The following is a 22,500-nucleotide window of genomic DNA, read 5'->3' as shown; positions in this document are numbered from 1 at the left end:
TGTGTGTGTGTGTGTGTGTGTGTGTGTGTGTGTGCGTGTGCGTGCGCGCGTGTGCGTGCGTGCGTGCGTTCGTGCGCGAGCACGAATGAGGGGAACCAGTCGTGGGATTGAGGAGAAGAGAGGAGACCGGCAACCAAAATATTTGAGAGTAGAGAAATTAGGGATGAAAAAAGAGCTCGAAATCACTTTATTTCACTTGGTAGAACGACCACCAAAATGTGCGGAGCGCCAGCATGTAATATATGTTTCTGTGTACGGTGAAACAGTATGGTTTACAAGTAACATAAAACGGTGAAAGTAGACGTAAAATGCACACCACTGGGGCGTTATGCAATATCCTGGGGCCAGGATTTAAAATGTGGTCTCCTGACTCTCTGTCCCTCTTCCATCCATCTCTTCACTGAGAGAGCGGCATCGAATGTCTCCGAGGACCCTCACTGATTCTTTACATCTTCAACTGTGCTTCTTATTTGTTCGCTTTGAGAGCCCATTAGTGTATAGTATAACTTGCAGTTTGGAAATCATTATGTTGTATTTGAAGCTAATTAACACAGCAAGGACACCAGCATGGTGTAAACATTATGAGAAGAGAGAAAGATGCATGGGATAATAAACACTGAGCTGTCACCGATTTATAGATCACACAGAAAGTGCTGGAATGTCGGCGTAGCAGTGCTCATCGATGTCACCACTCTGTCTCCAAGCTACCGTACATCACGGAAAGTTCCATACAGAGAGCCTACTGTCACCTCACAGGGCACTTACTGCGTGTATAAACAGAACGTTCATCTGGGGGTGGGGGATAATACGTCACCACCACAACAACAATATTTTGTAGGAGAGGAGAGGAGAGGAGAGGAGAGGAGAGGAGAGGAGAGGAGAGGAGAGGAGAGGAGAGGAGAGGAGAGGAGAGGAGAGGAATACAGGGTGGAACTATATCTGAGGTTTGCTCTCACGGTGCCATGCGGTGCCGTGCCGTGTCTTGCTGCATGGTTTGGACCTGGCAGCCAGTTTGTGGGTTAACCGGATCGGAATGCTTCTGCATGGGCAGCGTAATCAGCACCAACTTCCTCTAATTCAGAAACCATGGGCCTTGCTCCTCGCATCTTTTGTTTCAGCAGGGCTCCACTGACAGCATGGAGGAAACAGCCGTCTGATGGCCAGGCCAGTGTGAGTGTGTGTAAACAGTGCCCAGGGAGGGAGAGGGAAAGAGACTGTGAGGGAGACAGATAGAGAGAGAGAAGCTGTTGACAGTAACTTTTGTGTTACTTACAAAATGCATAGTGTTAAGTGTGTAGTATAAATATTTGTTGATGCATACGTGTGTGTGTGTGTGTGTGTGTGTGTGTGTGTGTGTGTGTGTGTGTGTGTGTGTGTGTGTGTGTGTGTGTGTGTGTGTGTGTGTGTGTGTGTGTGTGTGTGTGTGTGTGTGTGTGTGTGTGTGTGTGTGTGTGTGTGTGTGCGTGCGTGCGTGCGTGCGTGTCTACTGTACAAACTGCGAGAAAACGGAATTGGGGGAAAAACATAACATCATAAAATCAATGTACACAAGCAACACATGCGCTGTTAGGATTGGGGGAAAAACACAGGCATCTTTCACCAAAGCAGAGGAGACAGTGATTCCAACACTCTTTAACATACATCAATAAATTGGCAAAAACACAGTCAACAACACCAGGCATCCCGCTAGCAGACAGAAGTCAAATGCCTACTGTTTGCAGATGACCTGGTGTTACTGTCCCCTACCAGAGAAGGATTACAACAGCACCTTGACCTCCTGCACACATTTTCACGGACATGGGCCCTGACAGTAAATCTAACCAAGACAAAAATTATGATATTCCAAAAAAGACAAAACCACCCAAACCAACAATTCTTTCTAAATATGACGGCACTAGAACACACACGAAAACTATACTTTCCTCAGCCTAAACATCCAGAGGTGAGGGGCAGAGTGGCTGAAGGCTCTTGACCCCATGGACAGACGGGCTGGGAGGACTTTCAGAGTGATGAAGGAGGCAGACCTAAGAGACCGGGTGGGAATGTTGACGTGGACAAGGTCATACAGGTATGGGGGGAGGTTATGAATGGACTTAAATGTATGGAGGAAGAGTCAATGCGGTATTTGATGGGACCAGTGGAGTTGGTGTAAAAACAGAGGTGATGTGACTGATAACAGGGGTTCTGGTGATGATACGGGCAGCAGCGTTTTGGACCAGTTGGAGTTTATGGAGGAGTTTGTGGGGGAGACCAAAAAGAAGGGAATCCAAGCGGGAGGTGACGAGAGAGTGAACCAGGATGTGGAGAGTGAGTGAGACGCGGAGGCGGTTGATATTTCTGAGGTGGAAGTAGGCGGACCATCTACTACTACTACTACGACCAGCTATTTGTTTTAAAAAATAGTCGATGCAATGTGACATACTGTAACTCTGTTTACAGTATAAGTATAATACTTTCCCCATTTTCAACATGTTTTTATTGTATTCTGACACTTTGGCAATGTAATGTTCATGCCCATAAAGCTCCTTTGAATCGAATTGAATTGCATGCATTCATATACTCACCTCTCCTGGAGAGAAAAACAACCACACAAGTTGTCAGTGAGGGAGACTTTGTGAGGGATATGCCTGCTACTGCGCTCTGTCCCATCATGCTCCGTCAGGTTAGTCATCTCCAATAGGACTCCTGTCTTTGTTAAATGTTGTGTGACAATGAGATTTTCCAAAGTGCCATCCAGATAAAGAAGTGGATAGAGAGAGAGGGGGGGGCAGGGGGGTTCACATGAGATGGGTCAGTCATAGTCCAGCAATCTTCCATTGCAGTCCAGATCTCTCTCGCTCTCTCTCTCTGACTAATATACCCTCACCTCCATCACTACACCTCATATCTTTCACATGTCCTTTTCTCTCTTTTTCGCTGACACACAACCATAATAAAATTCACCATATATATACACACACCTTTATATCTGTCTGTCTGTCTGTCTCTCTCTCCCTCTCTCCCGCACGCACGCACGCACGCATGCACACACGCACGCACGCGCACACACACACACACACACACACACACACACACACACACACACACACACACACACACACACACACACACACACACACCTCCATTCCATCACAATGGCCCCGGATCCCCAATCGATCCTCCCAGCAGCCCCAAGCTCCTCCGGGCAGACACCTTCAGGTGATTGATCCCCAAATCACTCCCTCACAACTCCAGTGCCGTAAAAACCATAACAACCCATCATAAAAGCTGATTTATCTTCGCACGGGCCTGGGCCCCACAGTTAGGATATTAACCCAAAAGTGTATGACAACGGAATGATTGGTTTGAGATTGAATAAACCTTGAAAGTATTGACGCACATGTCTGATGGCTCAATCAAGTCTGACTGCTCCAATGTGCTGCAGGGAGATTGCATTATCTCAGGTTATAGCCTTGTGCACGCATCATACACACTACAGGGGCAGATTTTGACAATGGCCACCCATACAGGCAGCTAATTAATTCTCAGAGTCCCTTTTATTGGTTTCTTCTGGTGAAGTTCAGGAGAAAGAAACATATTGAAAATGTTTTGTAGTGTGTGTGTGCGTGCGTGCATGCGTGCGTGTGTTCTTGTCGGAAACAATGTTCAAGCCAAATTGTAATGAGAGCGTTGGTCTGAATGCCAGAAGCATGGCGGCTCGGCAGTGGCATGCAGCATCAGCGTGTGCCCTGTACTCAGCAGTACGACAAGCAAGCTGCCGGGTTAAATATAATCCTGGATCTTACTCACGGGCCCCTTTGATGCCACTGAAAACCAGTGAAGCTTTAAATAAGGGCCCGGTCGGTGTCCCTATGTTATGGGTTCGATGGTTCATGGCTCTCCCTAGGTATTTTAGGTTGTTGCGATAGATTGGTTGTCTTTCGCAGAGCAGTGATCATGTTCGTGCAACTTTTAAGCTATACACTTAGCAAGTTCTAAAATACTGCATGGGCTATGCGGGCGGGAAGCGTCCGTGCACGGACATGCGCACACACGACACACACACACACACACAGTTTCTCAATCCGTTTTTCACTTTGCACGTTCTCTACAGCACTTTCTTACTTTCTCAAGTCACATTTCTATACCAGTTGTAAATGTTTTATGCAAAATACCCATTAGATGTTGTCATGTTTCTCGCAATAGCCTATTTCCCCATTCAATGGGGGTATGCAGTGGCGTATTCACACAAAACACCTAATAAAGGTTACGCAGAAAGAGATGCCTGTCTGTGAAAGTCATCAACCTCTGACTGTCTAAACAAGTAAGTTGCACATACGGTTAAATGTCTGCACCAGGTGCCTCTCTGTCAAAAATTGACATAATTCTTGCTGAGCATTTCTTAATAAGCCTTCCCCTTGTTTGTTGGTATTGCATTACTACTATACAAATATATAAGCTATATAGGCTATAAGTATATACGCAGAGTGCAGATTATTTTATACAGCAGCTGTGCATAATTCATAACTTCATGCAAGAAAGACTGTTCAAAGAACTTCATCAACTGAACTTCAGCCTTTCAGTCATACATCAGACAGACCACATGTTTGTTTCATTCCCTCTGATGCTTCATTTAGCCTGTACTCCTTGAAAGAAGCAGATATACAATCTCACAATGCTTTGCATCCACACAAATTTCCAGCTCCGCTATTTTCGGCCTATACCTTTGTTGATAAAGCAACTGGTCAGGGGGTTTACTTGGCTGATTGGAGTCCCTCAGGGCGCTCTACTAGTTTATCTTTATTACATTCTGTATCTTTGCTGAAAATAGCCAATCTACAACAGTGGCGTGCACAGATAGACGCTAGGGGTGCTAGAGCACCCCCTGCCCTTTTGGCAATTTTGCTCTTAAAAATAATTTTTGTTTTTTTGTTTTTTTTCAAATCTTGATAAAAAAACGCTTCTACTATATTATTTAGGCCCCCACAATCTAAAGCTATGTTTCTATGTCAGTGGTTCTTCGATTAAAGAAAAATAGCAGACCTACAAGCTCGTAGCGCGCCACTCGGTGGCGCGCTATGAGCTTGTAGATCTGCTGTTTTTCAATAGCTAAAGCACCAAAATGGGTTCCCGCCCCAAAATGCGCTGCACAAGGTGCCCTTTTTTTCACTTGAGCACCTGCCCCTCTAAATGTCTGTGCACGCCACTGATCTACAAGCTCACAGCACATTGTGAGCTTGTAGATCTGCTATTTTCTGCAAACGTTTTCCCCAGAATAAGAATGCTGCATGGGGGTTAAATCTGCCACAACACAAGTTTCATTTTTCATAGTTTCCAAGGGGGGCAAGGCAGGATTCTTGATACTCCCAGTCCCTCCCACACCGGATAAGTGTATTCTGATATCGTCAAACATTAAAATATTAGCCTTCCAATTTGACACGGCATGTAAAGACCACAGTGTTGCTTCCTCGGGTGTGCAGCACTTCAAACGCTGAGCAGACAGCTCAATAAATGTAACAAATGTGTGACAGTCGCTCCTCTAAGATTAGAAGATTAGAAGTGGCGTGTTCAGTTGCATCACCCCTCGGCTCTTGGACATAAAAAGCCCCTTTTAAAGATGATATCTATGAGCGTTTAAGAACCAATTTGTTCACCCTGTAGCGACCAGCAACACGCTCTAATTATTACCTCCCCTTTTCTCCCGGGGCGGGGTGGAGCAGGTTGACTGGTTTGTTTAAGTTTCCAGTCTGTCCCGTGCGTACAGGCGCTCTGTGCCCGCTAAATTTATGTTTGAAAAACGTTACCTTTGACTCCGGCGCGGCTTTATCGCACCCCGTGGCCCACATACAGTGTGGCCCTGTGTGTGTGTGTTGAGGAGGCTCCGCGCCGCGGAGGAAGTGTCTGTGATTACCACAGCCTGTACTTCTCTCCGCCTTTCTAACACTGCTGCGCCCCCACCTACCTCCCGACCTTACACACGCGCACCGGCGCACGCACGCGCGCGCACACACACACGCACATACACGCACACACAGGCGCGCGCCTCGCAGGCCCCCCCGCGACGGGCGCATTCCATGACTGCTCCTCAGCAGCAGAGCTGGGGCACACGCCGGGTAGCTCCATGCAGAAATCAACTGCTGCATGAATGTTTTCTAATAGCTGCTTAGCCCTCAACCCTCTGATTTTTACATTTACTGCCTCCTCCTGCAGCGTTCGTGGCCAAATACAGTTTGCATAGTAGCTCGCATTGTCTCTTCACTGGAGACTTATTATTCTAACGAGCGGTCCTGTTCGGCAATGCGTCGTCACGTCCTGCCGTTCCCTGCTGTCAATGCAATTAACTTCATCTCAGCACAGAAGACAATGTATCTCATTCACACGTGGGAACTCTTGAACATCATAGCCTACTTGTTCTAATGCCAGGATTAATAAAAAATAAACCCAAAGGAGTTTATTGAGCACATGATGCAGCCGCCAAAGTTACTCACAGCTTTTTATGCACAAAGATGAGGTGTTACAGATCACAGCTTAATAACGCGTCCCCCCCCCCCCCCCGATTCTTTTTTATTATTGTTATTGACTCATTATTGCATAAATTAGAATCTATGGAAGTGGTTTTTAGCACCATTTAATCTAGCTATTTTGCGTGCACGGCTGCGGTCTAGCCCTCTCCGGAGGGGAAAATTGTCTGTTGTCGGGGATGAAAGTGGACTTCGCCGACCTGTCACGGCAGTGAGCTGGAAGGACCGCTAATAGAGAGCAGACAATGCCAAAATGATAGGCTACTAATTCAGAAAACACGCAGACCGCCTCTTCGCACGGGGGCTACAGGTCCAGGAACTCATCTCTCTCTCTCTTTCTCTCTCTCTCTCTCGGAATGCCTGGCTGACCCCAGCAAATGAAAATAATCCAAAGTAATTAGAAGTGAGCTGGTCTGGTCCTGAGAGCCCCCGGGCGGCCGGGTAAACATGGCCGGGCGCACTGCGTTTCTCGGAGGGGCCGGGCGGAGCCAGGGGGGCCGCTGACCTTGTCCACATAAAGCAGTGATTTATGAAGTGCAGGGCACAGCAGCGGGGCTTCTGTCTTCTCCCGCAGAACCAAATTACTGAGGTGGAGATTAACACGCGCTCGCAACGGGCCTACTTCCAGACCCAAGGAAATTTTGTATTTACATTTTTCCCTTTTCATTTCCTCTGCTCTCCTTTAATGGTAATTGGGCCGTATTTTGCCCCCCAAAATGGGGACTTATACTTAGGTGTGACTTCAAAGATATGCCTTATTCATTCTCACTTATTATTATTTATTTTTTACTCAATATCCTTTTGCAATGCGTTTTAAATACAGTAGGCATATAGGCCTATATATAATCTTGGTGCATGCATTAGATGCATAAGAATGTTCGCTGACGGTTTCAGCTTTTAAATGTGTTTTTGCCACTTGATTGAATCGCCCCACACTTAACCAAAATAAATTGCGCAGGGGGCCGCCTGCATAGAGAGTCATGATGGAGACTTAATGCAGCTTTTCGACGGTGTCAATGGGAGGTCTCGACCATGAATGGTGGAACTATTTCATGTGGATTTGGCTGCGATATTTTTCTTTTTCTTTCTTTTTCCCCCCTTCTCTCCTCCCCTCTCCTGGAGGATGTGGTGGAATGCACCTTATAGTCAGTCACAGTGTTTCCATTTGCGCGTCTGCAGCCTGGCTGGCCCCTCGGCATCATAGCAGTGGGCTCTGCACATGCAGCTCTCTCTCTCTCTCTCTCTGGCTAGCCGGGTCAGTTTGCAAACCACCCGGGAATCCCCTCTCTATACTCGGCTGTCCTATCTGAGTGCGCAATTCGCATGCAAGATGGCTCTTGATGATAACCAAGCCAAACATGTTCAAAGGCACTCTGCTTTTATTAATTCGTTGGAGAGAGGGGGGAAAAAGTAGTCCCACTGCTGCTTGACACCCCGTGAAAGAACTGAATCCCTAATCAATTATAGCCTATTAGGCCTATGTACAATGTGAAAATACACACGAAAATATTTTCGTGTGTATTTTTTTATCTGCGTGATTGAATTCCTAAAGCAAACAACGAATATGCCACCAGCAAAATAAGCATGAAGCCTCTTCAAGCTGTATAGCCTAACCCCCGTTAAGGAATTTCACAGCACTTTAAAGTCTATGCACTAAACATTATCCGGATGCTGTGGGTTTTAAGAGTCCCTTAAATCAGTATGAAATGGTGTGTGGCATGATATGGCTATAGTAGGAGCTAACATACCCTGAAGCGTGCATGTGCTGGTTTGTAATTTGTTGATAAACAGCCTTTTTCCCCCACACCGTGCTCAGTTTGGTATGTCAAAATCATTATGACAAAGGCGTGGCATAATTCAGATAAAACAGACATATTTAATCTCGCCATATCAGAATGGTGTTTATGGCGAATTGCTCAAATAAACATAAATTAGGGGTGTGTTTTGCAAATCACTCTTGTGGTTTATTAACAAAATGAACAAGTGTTTTAAATTCACAGCCATCGCTCTGTCAGTGGAAATCCTACAGCTTTATTGTAGGTCGTTCAGGTGATTATATATTCGGGCACACGGCTGAATCTTTCATGTCCCGGCTAGCAATTTGACGACTTAATGTAGATGGTGTTCTGTGGTGCAATTCCCGCGAACGAGAAAGCAATGACCCCCATCTCTATAACTCAGCGTCTCGGCGCTTGACTGATGCGTTTTGCTGAAGAGAGATACAGGCAGCAGAGGCTCTAGCCTACATATGGACTGGGAGCAGTGGGGGAGGAGGAGGAGGGGGCTTTCTTTATAACTCGTGAAGCGCACTGCTCAAATTTAAATAGCATTCAACGAACACATGCTAGTGAAATGGCACATTTATTTGTTTTTATTTATTTATTTATTAATGACTTGTTGGAAAAGTTTATTCAGTTGAGCACGCCATCTTCTGACGAGGGGAAGAAGTGCACCGTGTCCTGATGTGGGCGGCCTCTGGGTTTTTGCTGGCACTTTTACCCCAATTTACCCCTGCTGGTGATACCACCACAAGCCCTCTTGTTTATCCACCGACATTTCCTCCTTTTGAGAAAAGAGCCCATAGGTCTCTCTCTATCAGAACCCTCGATCAGACCCGGAGAGGCCATGAAGCAATCACTTTCCCAGATTACTTGTATTTAATACACAATGCATCATAAAACAAATCCCTCATCCTGACAGGAAGAAAATAGAACAGCTCATACGGGCTTGAGCTTTCCCAATTTATGGCTAAATTAAAAAGGCTTCCAACAATGGACAAGTTGAGGGGGGAGGCAGGAAATCAATGGCCGGCGGACCGGGGTCTCTCTATACGGTTCTCAAGGAGCGGTGGAGACGATGGGAATCGGTGGCGGGGTCTTGGCTTATTTACACATGATTTTTCCTGTCCTTCCTGCACATTTGCTCTGCGATTTCATAAAACAATGGACATTATCTGGGATGGAAGGTCAATGTCACAAGCAGGCAGTGGCCACTGTGTGAGAGACAGATCCATCATCATCTGCTCTCATCAGCCAACCCTCTGTCCTCTCCACTTTATGAGCTCCCTAATAAACTGACAACAAGGAGCCTACTTATTTACATACCCGGGCCCGCCTCGGTATTAAAGCCAACATAGTTGTTTTATTTGCAAACCTCCTGCAAGATGTTTTTTTTTAATTGACAGACAAGGAGGGAAGAAAAAAAACTTCCAGAAAAATGTACTTTTTTCCCCACTGGTGTAAAAATCGAAATCTATATTTTTGAAATATTTTCCATGTGATGGTTTACATTAGCCTATATTGTGTAAGGAAAGTAAACAAACAATGCAAAGGGATTGTTTTAATTTGGCAAGTGAAGTGCATTAGGTTAAAACCATGCTCTGTCAATTTATGTAATTCCTTGACAAAAGCGTTATTATTTGGAGGATAATTTATTGTTCTTGTGTATTGAGCAAAAACAATGTTTTGGTGCATGGGTTTTGACTGTGCGCCTTTCAAGTTCTTCTTTTGTTCTGGATAACAACTGCTACTGCATGATGCCCGGTAAAACATGCAGGTCTTATAGTCCATCCTTTGGAAGTGGGGTCCGGGGACCCCCAGGGGTCATTGAGGGGGTTCCATGCAAAATTAGTTCATAGTATTAGCCTACCACTTTAACCCTATTTTATTCGCAAAAATAGCCAATCTACAAACTCACAACTCATCACAATGAAATGTGTTGTGACAACTTGTGAGCTTGTCGATCTATTTTTTATATATTTTAAAGAATCCTGAAGAAAAAAAAATCTGAAAAGTTTGGAATCATGTAGAAATTATTCAGTCATTTTTCATTGCTGGCACCAAATATTTTCAGACGGGGGTCCACGGCCACCAAATACATCAAGTTGGGGGTCCTTGCCATGGAAATGTTTGAGAAGCACTGCTTTAGATGCCCGTCCCGACCTCTCCCTGACCCCACTCCTCTCAACCCCCGGCCCTGCTGTCACTTTCGAATATACTGCCGACCCCAAGACACGGCGAGATAGTTGGCTTTGCATCGCTCTCTATATGGATGGCCGAGCAAGATCCTCCTTTAAGAGACAAGTGTGTGTGAAACAGAAACACGCGCGCGCGCGCACACACACACACACACACACACACACACACACACACACACACACACACACACACACACACACACATCACACACACATCGCACAGACAGAGACAGCAAAGTAGGTGGGCGATCCTCGAAATCTGCACTATCAAGGCGAGCATGCAGAGTCTGTCTGAGGAGGAACGAACATGAAAAGTTGAACGGTCGCCAGCGGACACCTGGGAACATGAGAGAGGGTGACAGACAGACAGACAGACATACATACAGACAGACAGACAGAGAGGAGAGGGGACGAGACGAGCTCCGCGACGCTCACACGGCTGCAAGTTGGAGCGACTTGATGTACCGAGGGATTTACTACTGAGCGGAGAGGAGCGGACGGTGTCTGTGTCTTCATGACAATTACCGACAGACAGACCTGAGACACGAGCGAGCGAAGGGTCCGGCAGCTAGAGGCTCCACACATGCACACCGGAGACGAGCGGAGAGCCTTTTGGTGTTTTTATTAACGGGGAAACTATACGGGACATCATCACGCGTTTGGAGCAAAACGCCGGTGACGCGCTGTGATTTTATTATTTTCCTTTTTTTTTTTAATATATATATATATGTTTGCTTTGTGGTTATTTTAACTTTCGACACAAGGCTGGAGTTTTTGATCACCACTTTTTGTTGTCGTTGCTTCAACAACGAATGCTCGCAAACCACGAGGTTTTGTTGTTGCACTCTTGTGCTATAAAGAGTTCCCACGGTAAGATGAAAAAAAGACTACAAATTAATGTCTTTATTTGTTTGATCGAATTGACGTGTCTTATATTAAAAACAAAATTAAGTGCGCTGTTTTGTAAAGTCGCCTGCATGCACTCGCCAGTGTGTGCCATGTGTTCCGATGTAAACATGCATTAGACAGGGTTTTTTTGCAGGCTAAATGGTAGATCTCGTATTATGCAAGACAAAGGGGTTTATCCAACCTAAATATTTATTCAGTCGGAGCTCATACAAAGACAGATTTGTGACCTTTAGCGATATTGCGTCTTGTAGGCTATCCCAACAATGCGCTGCTGTGTCTTCATAACCCTTATCGCTTACTGTTTCCTGCAATTGATTTATTTCCGAGGAAAGTTTACAATGGCTATATAATAAATATCAATATCAGAAACAATGTCAGCCTTGGATAATTCGTTGGGAGAAATGCTTTATTTATGCTATAGAAGTCGCCGTCAATGAATGGGATATCATATTATTTGCATAATAATTCACTTCTTTGTATATATTGTTAGAGCTGGTTCTTTCTACTTTTTTTGTTGCTGTGTTCACTTGGCTTCTTGCTGGATATTCATGGCTTTTGCACATTGTCATGCAACATTTGCAATGCAATAATATAATGTTTATATTATTTAATACTGAGATTTGGATTAATTATTTAGATTAATCAATTAGAAAATCAAAACATTTAGTTTTATTTTTCTCTAAATTATATGATGTGGTAATAGTTTCAGAAACTCAACGAATTCCATTTATTTTTTATTTGTTTTTAATTCAGGAAACAGAGGTTTTATTTTGGACCATTACATATATTAAATAGAATGATAGGTTTGATTAATATTTTTCATTGTCATGTTTGTTTGGCACATTCATTCATTCATTGATGACCAATATATTCATCTTAACCTTGTGTTATTGCAATACTATTATAAAGCTAACATATTTTTCCACTATTATAATACATACATGTATACATAATCAACACTTCTATCTGTTTTAAACGAAACAGATAAAAATATCAATCTGTTTTAATTTGATCTACAGTATTTGTTTTTCAAACAATTAACATTGTAGGAAGTCTTTGTGTTAATTAAGGTGTGCATATGATGAGAGTTATCTGTCAACCACATATTGACACGATCTTATTGTTAAGCTTCTGATAAACTTAAATCTGCACAAACTATAAGCATGTTTCATCTGAATTTAATGTGAATTTATATTGTGCTGAAAAGAAAAAAATACAAGAATGGTTATCTAAATTGTGTGCATCGTGCACATACACACGCGCGCGCGCATTCACACACACACACACACACACACACACACACACACACACACACACACACACACACACACACACACACACACACACACACACACACACACACACACACACACCAGACAAATCCCTAACATTGCAGTGTTATTATTTCTCTGTGGGAGGTATAAATGTGGTCAGTCAGTGTTTACAGTATGTAGACACATCAACCTGTGCTGAAAGTCTGATACAGATCAAAGTATTTATTCTCTTTCTCTTCCTTTTACTTATTTCTGTCCCCCCCCACCGCCCCCACACTCTCTCTCTCCCCCCCACCCCCCCCCCCCCCCCCCGGTGCAGATCTTGGATGGGTCTGGCCATGTAAAATTCTGCGTGGACGCCAGCAAGCCAGATATCGGAAGCTGGCTAAAGCATATCCAGTTTGCCCCTGTCGCCAGGCAGCATAACCTGACGGCGTGCCAGATCCATGAGCAGGTACGTTGAGAGGGGGCGGGGGGGGGAGAGTGAATGGTAATAACAGGGCCCGCCTGGGAAGCCAAAGGTCTCGGGTTCGATTCAAGGCCTCAGCGATGTGTCGAAGTGTACCTGCATGAGCAAGGCACTTTAACAATCCGAGCACTACACATGGTGAGAAGACACATTTCACATATTGTGCAAATTTACAGTGGCAATAATAATAATATAATAATAATAATAACACCTCAAGGAGTGGGGACCAAATTATTATTATTAAGAATTATTAATAGCTCTGTGTCTCTGGTGCAGGAGACCCTTGCAATGAGCCTGGCAGGTTATAGCCTGCATATGAACAGAAACAGTAGTCAGTCAAACAACGTTTTGAAGAGTTTTGAAAAAACCTAAATAAAATCACCTGGAGGCGCGCTTGATGTTATCTTGTAAGTGGTGATCTGGTGGACCTTTCTTTGCTGTTCGCGTGTCTGGCGAGATAAATGAAGCACACCTGTAGGTGCTTCAGATGTCTGAAACTGTATGCAGATGTAAATAGTTTTTGTTTCTTTTTTTCCCCTCCAGCCTATACACTGTAAAATCCAGAGTTTTCATTTAACTCAGAGATTGTACAAAAGGGACCGCAAGCGGATCTTTGCGGATGCGTAACTGTGACGTAAAGGTCCACTTGTTTCCATTTGTCCACTCTCAGAGTTACATTATAACCCAGGATTTAGACAGTGCTCTGTTATACCAGAAGGCCTCCCTTGTTGATCACATGGACTGTCTGTCTGCGTGCTGTTGTGTTAAAAGATGTTATTGTGATCCCGAGTCAGATAGTCCCCTGAGCAACTGGCCCACCCTGCCTCCGGTTCACTCACTCACTCACACACACACACTCACTCACTCACTCACACACACACACACACACACACACACACACACACACACACACACACACACACACACACACAGAAGGTTCCTCGTTATCTGCCGTGTTTTGTTTCTGTAATTGTGCGCTGGCTTCAGCCGTGTCGTGGGACCACAGTGCTGGATCACAGGCGGCCGCGCCGCGCCAAGCCGGGCCTGATCGTTCTGCCCTCTTCACATCCACTGCTCGTCCAAGCTATAAACTCCCAGATATGCCAGGAATGCTGCAGTCCCCATTCTCCTCACCTGGAGATACAGGCAGAGATGTGTTGCCGTGCACATGGGGGCACGTTCACCTCCGTCATACCGTGGTGAGATGCTCCTCCATGGGCTTAGCGGAAACACGCAGCGGGCAGGGCAGAGGCAGGGGAGGGAGGAGAGCCTTATTTGACATGTGTTGAGCATTCCATATAGACCCCAGAGCACATTGTTAATCAGGTCATGTGTTTGTCATCGCTGCACTGTAAAGTCCTAAGTGTTGAATTAGTCTGAGGAATTATGGACCTGTACGTCCTAAAGTGTCGATTTAACTCAGAGTGTAAATAATCATGGACCTCTGCGGGTCAATTTGTACACTCTCAGAGTTAAATTGACACTGTAGAGTGTGCTTGCTGGTGGTCTGGTGTCAGACACACCAGACCTGTTCTTGGTTGTGTAATTCCAGTAAAAATGATAATATAAATATAATTGTAGCATTGTAGTGACCATTAAGGTTATTCTTATGCCTTGTGTTGTGTACAGGTACATAAGAGTATGTATTACTACTATTACACATTTGACCTGCGAGTATCATTTTGTATTTAGTGTATAGTCTTAAATTGTCAGGGTTTGACATTTTCAACCACTTTCAACCTGGTGTCCCTATATTGTCCTATAGGAGGTGATTACAAACATATATAGCACATCTATAAGCACACAACATGTGATGTGATGCGTTATCACCTTGTAGATTGGCTATGTATGATCTTGTAGATCGGCTATGTTTGCTGTGCGACAGCATTGTGCACAAAGTCTGCACAAAGTGCACAAAGTCTGCACCTTCTTTATATACTGCAGTGAGTGGTAGGCTAAAGAGAGAAAGCTTTCAAATAGTACTTACGCATTACACACACACACACACACACACACACACACACACACACACACACACACACACACACACACAGAGAAAGAGGGAAGAGGTTTCTCTGTGAGGTGTGACTTGCTGTCATCGCGGTGGTTCTGCTCGGGTGGCGCTGTAAGGCTCCTGCAGGTCACAGACATGGCTCTGATGAGGCGATTGTTAAGTATTACACTCTGTCACAACACGGCACAATGTGCCGTCTTTAAGCCTTCCGGACAACTACGGTGTGTTTTTGAAAAGCACACTGTAGCGCCTCACAATGCCTGTCTGTATGCGCGTCAGGCCTAAATAGGGTGGTCTTGCAAAGCCACTATCAGTTGTTGTCAGAGCTGTGTGAGCCTGTGTGAATATATGTGCATACATACATACATGCATGTACTGTGTGTGTGTGTGTGTGTGTGTGTGTGTGTGTGCGTGTGTGCGTGTGTGAATGTGTGTATGTGCACACGATATAAGTCCGTCATGCGTTTCTTTGTATTGTAGTTTGTGTGTGTTTGTGTCATGTCTGCGTTTTTCATTGTGATTCAGAACATGTGTAATAATGTATGTGCGTGCATCATCTGTGCGTGTGTGTGTGTGGTGTGTGTGTGTGTGCGTGTGTGTCCTGCGTGTGTTTGTGCGTGCGTGGGTGCGTATAATAAAAGTCTGCGTACGTGTAAATTGTGTACACATTTTTCATTGTGGTTCAAATTTGTGTTTGTGCATGTTTGTGTGCAATGTATGCACCGTTACAGTTCTGTGTGAGTTACGACAGTATACCGAGGTGGAAGAAGTCCTCATTTTGTTTTTACGGAAGTAGCAATACCACAATGTGGAAAGCCTCCTATTTAATAGGCTATTCAGAAAGGCAATCTACATCAAAGTGATGCAGAGCTTGTAGATCTGCTATTGCCATGTATTAATTTTTGTTAATGTTTTTTGTTTTATTACTCATTTGATTCATTATTAATAGTCGAAATCTGCAAAGTAATTAGCGACTAAAGCTATCAAATGAACCTTGTTGAGTAAAAAGTACATTTGATTCTGAGATGTCGTGGAAATACTCAAGTGAAGCAAAACGTACAGTACTTGAGTAAATGTATCAGCGTGCGTGTCCTCTGCAGTGCTGTGTGAATTGTCCATGCTCCTCACTGAGCTGGAAATATACGGGGTGTGTGTGTGGGGGGGGGGGGGGGGGGGGGGGGGGGATAAAAGAATAAAATAAAATACCACTACCTGATTCCAACAGGTTTTTTTCTTTTCTCTCTCTCTTTACTGCCGCAGAGAAGTGCTGAGTCGGAGCCCAGCCTGAAACCACATATTACGCACAAGCCACATTATACACACAACCAACGCACACAATCACCCGCGTTTCCACAGCGCTGCCCGGGCGCCACCAGAGACGTATCTTACATAGTACTTACTAGCCCCCACGCACACACCCCCCCCCCCCCCCCCCTGCCCCCATATAAAAGAAAGAACACATTTGCGACGTGATTCTTTTTTGCATGACGCGCTCAGCAGAGATGATTTGTCATCTGAGTTACGGAATAGTGATTTCAGGCTGCAGTACACTCTGCAAAATCCTGGAGCGTTACAGTAGGCCTAATTTAGCTCTGATAGTGTAACAAAATGCTTCCATTTGGTTCCATTGTTGTAATTCAATTTCAGAATGTACAGATGTTATAAATTACCACAGAGGATTTTTACTGTCTTGGTGCTTTGGCCACATATTGTGCTGCAAAACCCCAGAGTGTTAATTAAAAAAATAAATAATGCTAAATTAAATGAACACTTGGGATCTTATTTCCGCAGTGTGGTCCCGCTGTTGAAAGGGGCGACTCAATCCCACATTGTGGAATAACCTGGCCTCCATCCTCTTATTCCTGACCCAGTTCTGTTTATCATAAAACTTTATGATGAATCTCTAGAGAGCGAAGGGAGGAGAGAGAGATGGACGAGAGAGGGAGAGCCAAGAGAGAGAGAGAGAGAGAGAAAGACTGTAGCTTTACCTCGCCTGCAGGAACCTTTTTGGAGTCCTCTCTCTCTCACTCTCTCTCTCTCTCTCTCTCTCTCTCTGAGTCTGAAGTTTACGACAGATGAGTGACTTACACAATTCTGTCGTAATGTCCAAGTTGTGGGTTTGACTTAAATTTACGGGATCTCGGTTAAGGATCATTGTGGGTTCCTGGTTATGGATGGAATTTTTTTGTCTGTTAATGATACCTTTCACAAAAGATTAAAGACAATATTAACAAGCTATGAGACTCAATTAAGCTTTCAACATAGCACAATTACTGATTTAATTCCAGTTCCTCTACGTCAAGATGTAGTTGGACATTATGATATAGGGATATGCCAACTATGTTTTATTTTTTTTATCCTTTTCTCTATTGCTTTAGGGAGATTTGATAGATTATGGCAGTGGTTCCCAAACTTTTTCATGTCAAGGACCCCTAAATTGACACTAATTAGCCCGCGGACCCCCATTTGAAAAGATATGCAGGGACCCCCATAAGAGAAGGGTTTTTTCACGGATCTAGCAGTCATTCTCAAGCCGTTTGATTTCAAGGACCCCTAGTTTGACACGCATTAGTCGACAGACCCCCATTTAATGGCATTTCTATCTCTGACTGGGACCCCAAATGTATATTGTAAAATCAATGTTAATTTAACTCTGAGAGTGTAGTGTACAAATGGAACCAAATGGACCTGTTAGGGTCCGTTTGTGTCCGTCCTTTTGGTAAACCATTAGTTTATGGGGCATAATGAAATGTAATGGGAAAGATGGAATGGGGCAGAAGACATGTGATTATATTCCACTGTATAACAAGTCCATGTCTGTGCAAAATTGAGGCCAAGTTTGTCCCTCCACAAAAACGTAATAAAATTTAAAATATTGCTCTGTGGTCCAAAATACATAAAATATTATTTATTTGACTGATTTTGATCCAGGGTTGAAACATCCAAGAAGTTATTCTGAGAAGAAATATCTCATTCTCAAGTCTTCTTAATCATCGTGCTTATATATAAACATTTATTTTCTTTTTTTCTTTTGCTTCTTACATTTCTGTAAGTGTGAGTGTCACACAATATAATTTTTCACTCACTGCCCGCTGCCCATTTTCAGTTGGCACTGTAGCATTTGGCCGCTCCAGGCATCCCTGCTATACTCGTTTGCCTGCTGAGGCACTGAGCAGCCCCAGTCTGAGCATTACCCCCAATAGATCCTCCCATGATCAGCATGCTTTGTCGTTAGGATAATTAGGGCAATTAGTACTGAAATGCCTCTGTCGCGTTCCTCACCCTACTGAATCATTTAAAGGGAGAATGGATTAGAAGTCTAATTAATATCAGCCAACGAGGCCCTAAAGACTCTTTCATAAGACAGTGCAAAGGGATATGAGTGCTAATCTCATTAAGGCTATTGATTCTCACTCAGTATTGAGTGGGATGAAGTGACTGTGAGGAATATTAGCCACGAGTTGACAGTACGTTAAGCTCCCTGGTCCACGCAGGAAACCACTGCTCTGTTCCAGTCACTGATATATCGAATTGCACACACATGGTCAAATTTGGTTTGTTTGGTTCAGAGCATCACCTAAACAAGATTCTAATATTTGAAACTGCTATATATCTTGAGATTTAACTACTGAATTGAACTGAATTGAACTGCTCTGTTTACCCATTCAATTAAATGTACCGGAGTCAGCTGTGACCTGGCCGGGCCACAGCAGTATAAAGACATAAGTGGAACAGCTACTACAAATGCTGCCGCTAAATGGTTTTGCATACAAGCCAACTGATGTTGACTGCCAAACACATATACTGTATGGAAGTTGTACCTGCTGGGTACAGTAGCAGTAGGTACGCCCAGCTCATATAATTAAACTATAAGTTATTATAGTTAAAGAATGTTGTATGTGCGCATTGTTCGTCGTGCTGCTGTACTGTTACTACTTTGGTCAAGTAAAGTAGTATAACCAAAGCAATGTCAAGATCCGCTGTAGTTCTACTTGTGTTTAACTGAAAGATTCATGGGTTCATACGGGGAGGCATTGCTGCAGCATTGTATGTGCGTGCGGGCGTGTGTGTGTGTGTGCGTCACGCGTGTACACGTACGTTCGTCCTATTTGGTGAGAGTGAGTGCAGGATTTGAGCAGTGTAGCGGCAGCAGTGACATAGGTGTGAACTGAGCGCTCTTGTCCAACTGGGTGGGTCCTGGGAAAAGGTGACTGTGTGTTTGCTCTGCTAATGACTAATGGTGTCAAGGAAACCAAGTACAGATCATAGCCTCCGGTCGTCTGGTGGTCATCATGACCTCTGACAGGGGGACGGGGCTGGCAGAGTCAGAAAAAGAGAAAGGACACAAATGAGGGAAGGAGAAAGTGAACCTTCCCCAAACTTTCCAAAATAGCTATAATAGCCAGTCTACAGGCTCACAACGTGTGTTGTGAGCTTGTAAATTGTCCATCAACACCATCTTACAAAAAAGTATAGATTGGTTAGCTACATTGATGAATATACTACAGCACATGTAAAAAGAAAAAAACACCCACTTCGAATGTTATCAACCTATAATCACCAGCATGTTCTTATCAAGACCATTCAATGCAGCCAGTATGGATATTTCCCACATACTGCCTCAAAGACAACTGAGAATTTAAAAGTATTGCCTGCACTATGGAGGATGATTTCAACCATGTCTGCTCTGTTACGTTGTATACGATATAACCCCTGGTCATAAAGAGAGGCGAGTGTGTGGGTCCTGACTGCCAATAAGGGTCAAGGCTTTGGCCATTTCACAAACACTGCTTGAGTAAACAGAACATTAATGTGAGCATTCAGATCCACAATGGAAAAAGTTTATTTTGAATTTGAGCATTGTTTTGGGTGGGAAAAATTGCTGGACAGCGCCTTGAACTGCATCTGACATTATCATTTAATTTGACACTTTTTATGTGCCTAGATGTGTAATGAGAATTATCTGCATATAATGAATGGCCTTCAAGGTGTGGTTGGTGCACACTAGTGTGAACTAAAATATTAACATTATCTTATCTTACCATTATTTCTAGCCACTGTGTTCATGAGTGCATGTGTGTGTGTGTGTGTGTGTGTGTGTGTGTGTGTGTGTGTGTGTGTGTGTGTGTGTGTGTGTGTGTGTGTGTATGTGTGCGTGTGTGCGTGCGTGCATGGAGCGGGTGCGTGCATGTGCATACCCAAGGTTCAGACAGACTGAACAGAACACACCTTGGTTAAAGCAAACAGTGTGTCCTGTGTTCAGGGGTGTGTTGCAGTCTGTTTGTTTGTGTGTGTTTTCGCTGTTTATCTGCGGTGGCCCGCAGGGAAGGGGTGGTACTGTTGGGAAATCCCCTCCATTGCACTTGTGCCTCTGTGCCTGCCTGCCCGCCTGCCTGCCAGATTCTGCTTGGTTTCAATGAGAGCAGTGAGAGTCATTCAAGATGACTCTTGAGACCACTGCCACATTCAGCTCCTGCACCGGCCACATTTCAGCAGTGGTGGAAGAAGTGCAGATTTTCTTTACTTATAAGTATAAGAGTAGCAATACCACAATGTAGAAATACTCTATAAGGCTTACATTTGACATGAGTAAACGTACAAACATATCGAGCCATGCAAGATGACTCTTGAGACCACTTCCATATCAACATCCCACGTTTCTCACATTTGGGGTAGTGCAGATTTGTAAAAATGGAATCTGATCACAGAAGACATTTTCAATGCACTTAACGCACTGCTAAAGTGAAACATTTGTGACATTCTAAGTTGCACATATCTTCTCATGAACTAGCGCTCTCGTATTTCTAAACGAAGGGCTGTTCAGAGTGTACATTAATGTTTACGACCCGTGGCCACATGCAGTCCACTGCTCACCGGCCGTGGCCTGGTAGCTTTCCAGTGAGCTCCCCTCCTCAAAGCCTGGATGATTCCCTCATGGCTGACTCCCTCCCGGCCGACCTACATATCTGTTTGAACGGACTTTGATTATGTCAAACTCACAATATGTTGTGGCCTTGCTAAGGTTAACCGCTGCAGTTATTGGCAGAAAGTGTTTTTGCATGCGTGCGTGCGTGCGTGCGTGCGAGTGCGAGTGAGTATATGTGTGTACTGGACTACTGTCTGGTATATGTGTAAGTGCCAAATTTCTCCAAGTATTGTAGAATTTGAGAAAGTGCATGACCCAAGCGTGTAACTAAGTATACAGTAATATAAGTCCGGCTGTAGGCTTATGGTTAAAAATGCACACACAAAAATGGTTAAAATGGCATTTATGTAATCTCCGTCCAAAAATGCTGATATCCTCACAAGTATAATACCAACATGTGTGTGTGTGTGTGTGTGTGTGTGTGTGTGTGTGTGTGTGTGTGTGTGTGTGTGTGTGTGTGTGTGTGTGTGTGTGTGTGTGTGTGTGTGTGTGTGTGTGTGCGTGCGTGCGTGCGTGCGTGCGTGCGTGCATGCGTGCGTGCGTGCGTGCGTGCGTGCGTGCGTGCGTGCGTGCGTGCGTGCGTGCGTGCATGCGTGCATGCGTGCATGCGTGCGTGCGTGTGGTGTGTATTGTGTAAGATGGTGTGGTGTGTAAAGTTGGTACTTGGTACCTAGGGGGACTGTGTTCTCACTTCTCAGGGACTTTCAGTTCCCCACATTCTGTATTGGAACAATGGAAGCATAGCAGGGCTGTTTCTGACCAGAGATTCCATCAGCCACCGCTCCACCAGCGGGCCAGGTTGGAGCAACTCCACGCTCAAAGCACTATTGTTTTTTGTAGAAGTTATAGACCAGACCATAAATCATCCTTTTTGTTGGCAATGATTGAGCAAATAAGAATTTGTCTTGGGTGGGTCAGAAGGGCCACAAACATAATGGAGAATAGACTCTGTATTAGTCTGTATTATGTTATTTGCAAAAACAACGATATGGACACTGGTGATAGAATAATAGAAGAATGGCTACTGTGATCAGACGCTGTGATCTTTATTATGAATATGATATTAATCATGGGCGTCTCCGGGGAGTGATGATGCAACAAGCCAATGGCTGCCTCCAGGAGTGCTGTTCCATATGACCTGTCGCTTCCCAGAAGTGCCTCTTCCCCTCCCTGATATATTTCTAATAAACTCCCGCATCATTACTGTCAGAGTGGCGCGACAGCGGAAGCTAATTTGTTAAATCTCCGAGGCGTGCCAAAAATAACGTAATCTCCTGTGTGATTGTCTCAGAGAAAGACCATTGTCCTGCGCATGGGAAGAGAGATACATTCTCAGGGTCTCCACTGATTCACAAAGATCCCACCATGTCAGGTCCCCCATGCTCATAACAAACATGCACATTCACATTCACATTCACATTCACATTCACAT

The 22,500-nt window shown here is 44.3% G+C and overlaps 1 protein-coding gene across 14 annotated transcripts in view; it reads left to right on the top strand.

Moving 5' to 3' along the window:
• The window catches only part of mecom (MDS1 and EVI1 complex locus), a 209,198-nt gene that overhangs the window by 154,227 nt on the left and 32,471 nt on the right, over window positions 1-22,500 (top strand). For 13 of the 14 annotated variants that reach the window (XM_083773821.1, XM_083773819.1, XM_083773828.1 and 10 more), the window contains exon 3: window positions 12,979-13,113. In XM_083773821.1, coding sequence (XP_083629947.1) covers window positions 12,979-13,113 — 135 coding nt within the window. Of the gene's footprint in view, window positions 1-10,522; window positions 11,347-12,978; window positions 13,114-22,500 lie in introns of those variants that run through there. The other variant, XM_083773823.1, reaches the window with a different exon arrangement.

Source organism: Protomyctophum parallelum (assembly GCF_964188405.1).
Source record: "Protomyctophum parallelum genome assembly, chromosome: 9".
Lineage (NCBI taxonomy): Eukaryota > Metazoa > Chordata > Actinopteri > Myctophiformes > Myctophidae > Protomyctophum > Protomyctophum parallelum.
This window is presented reverse-complemented; position numbering and strand designations above follow the sequence as displayed.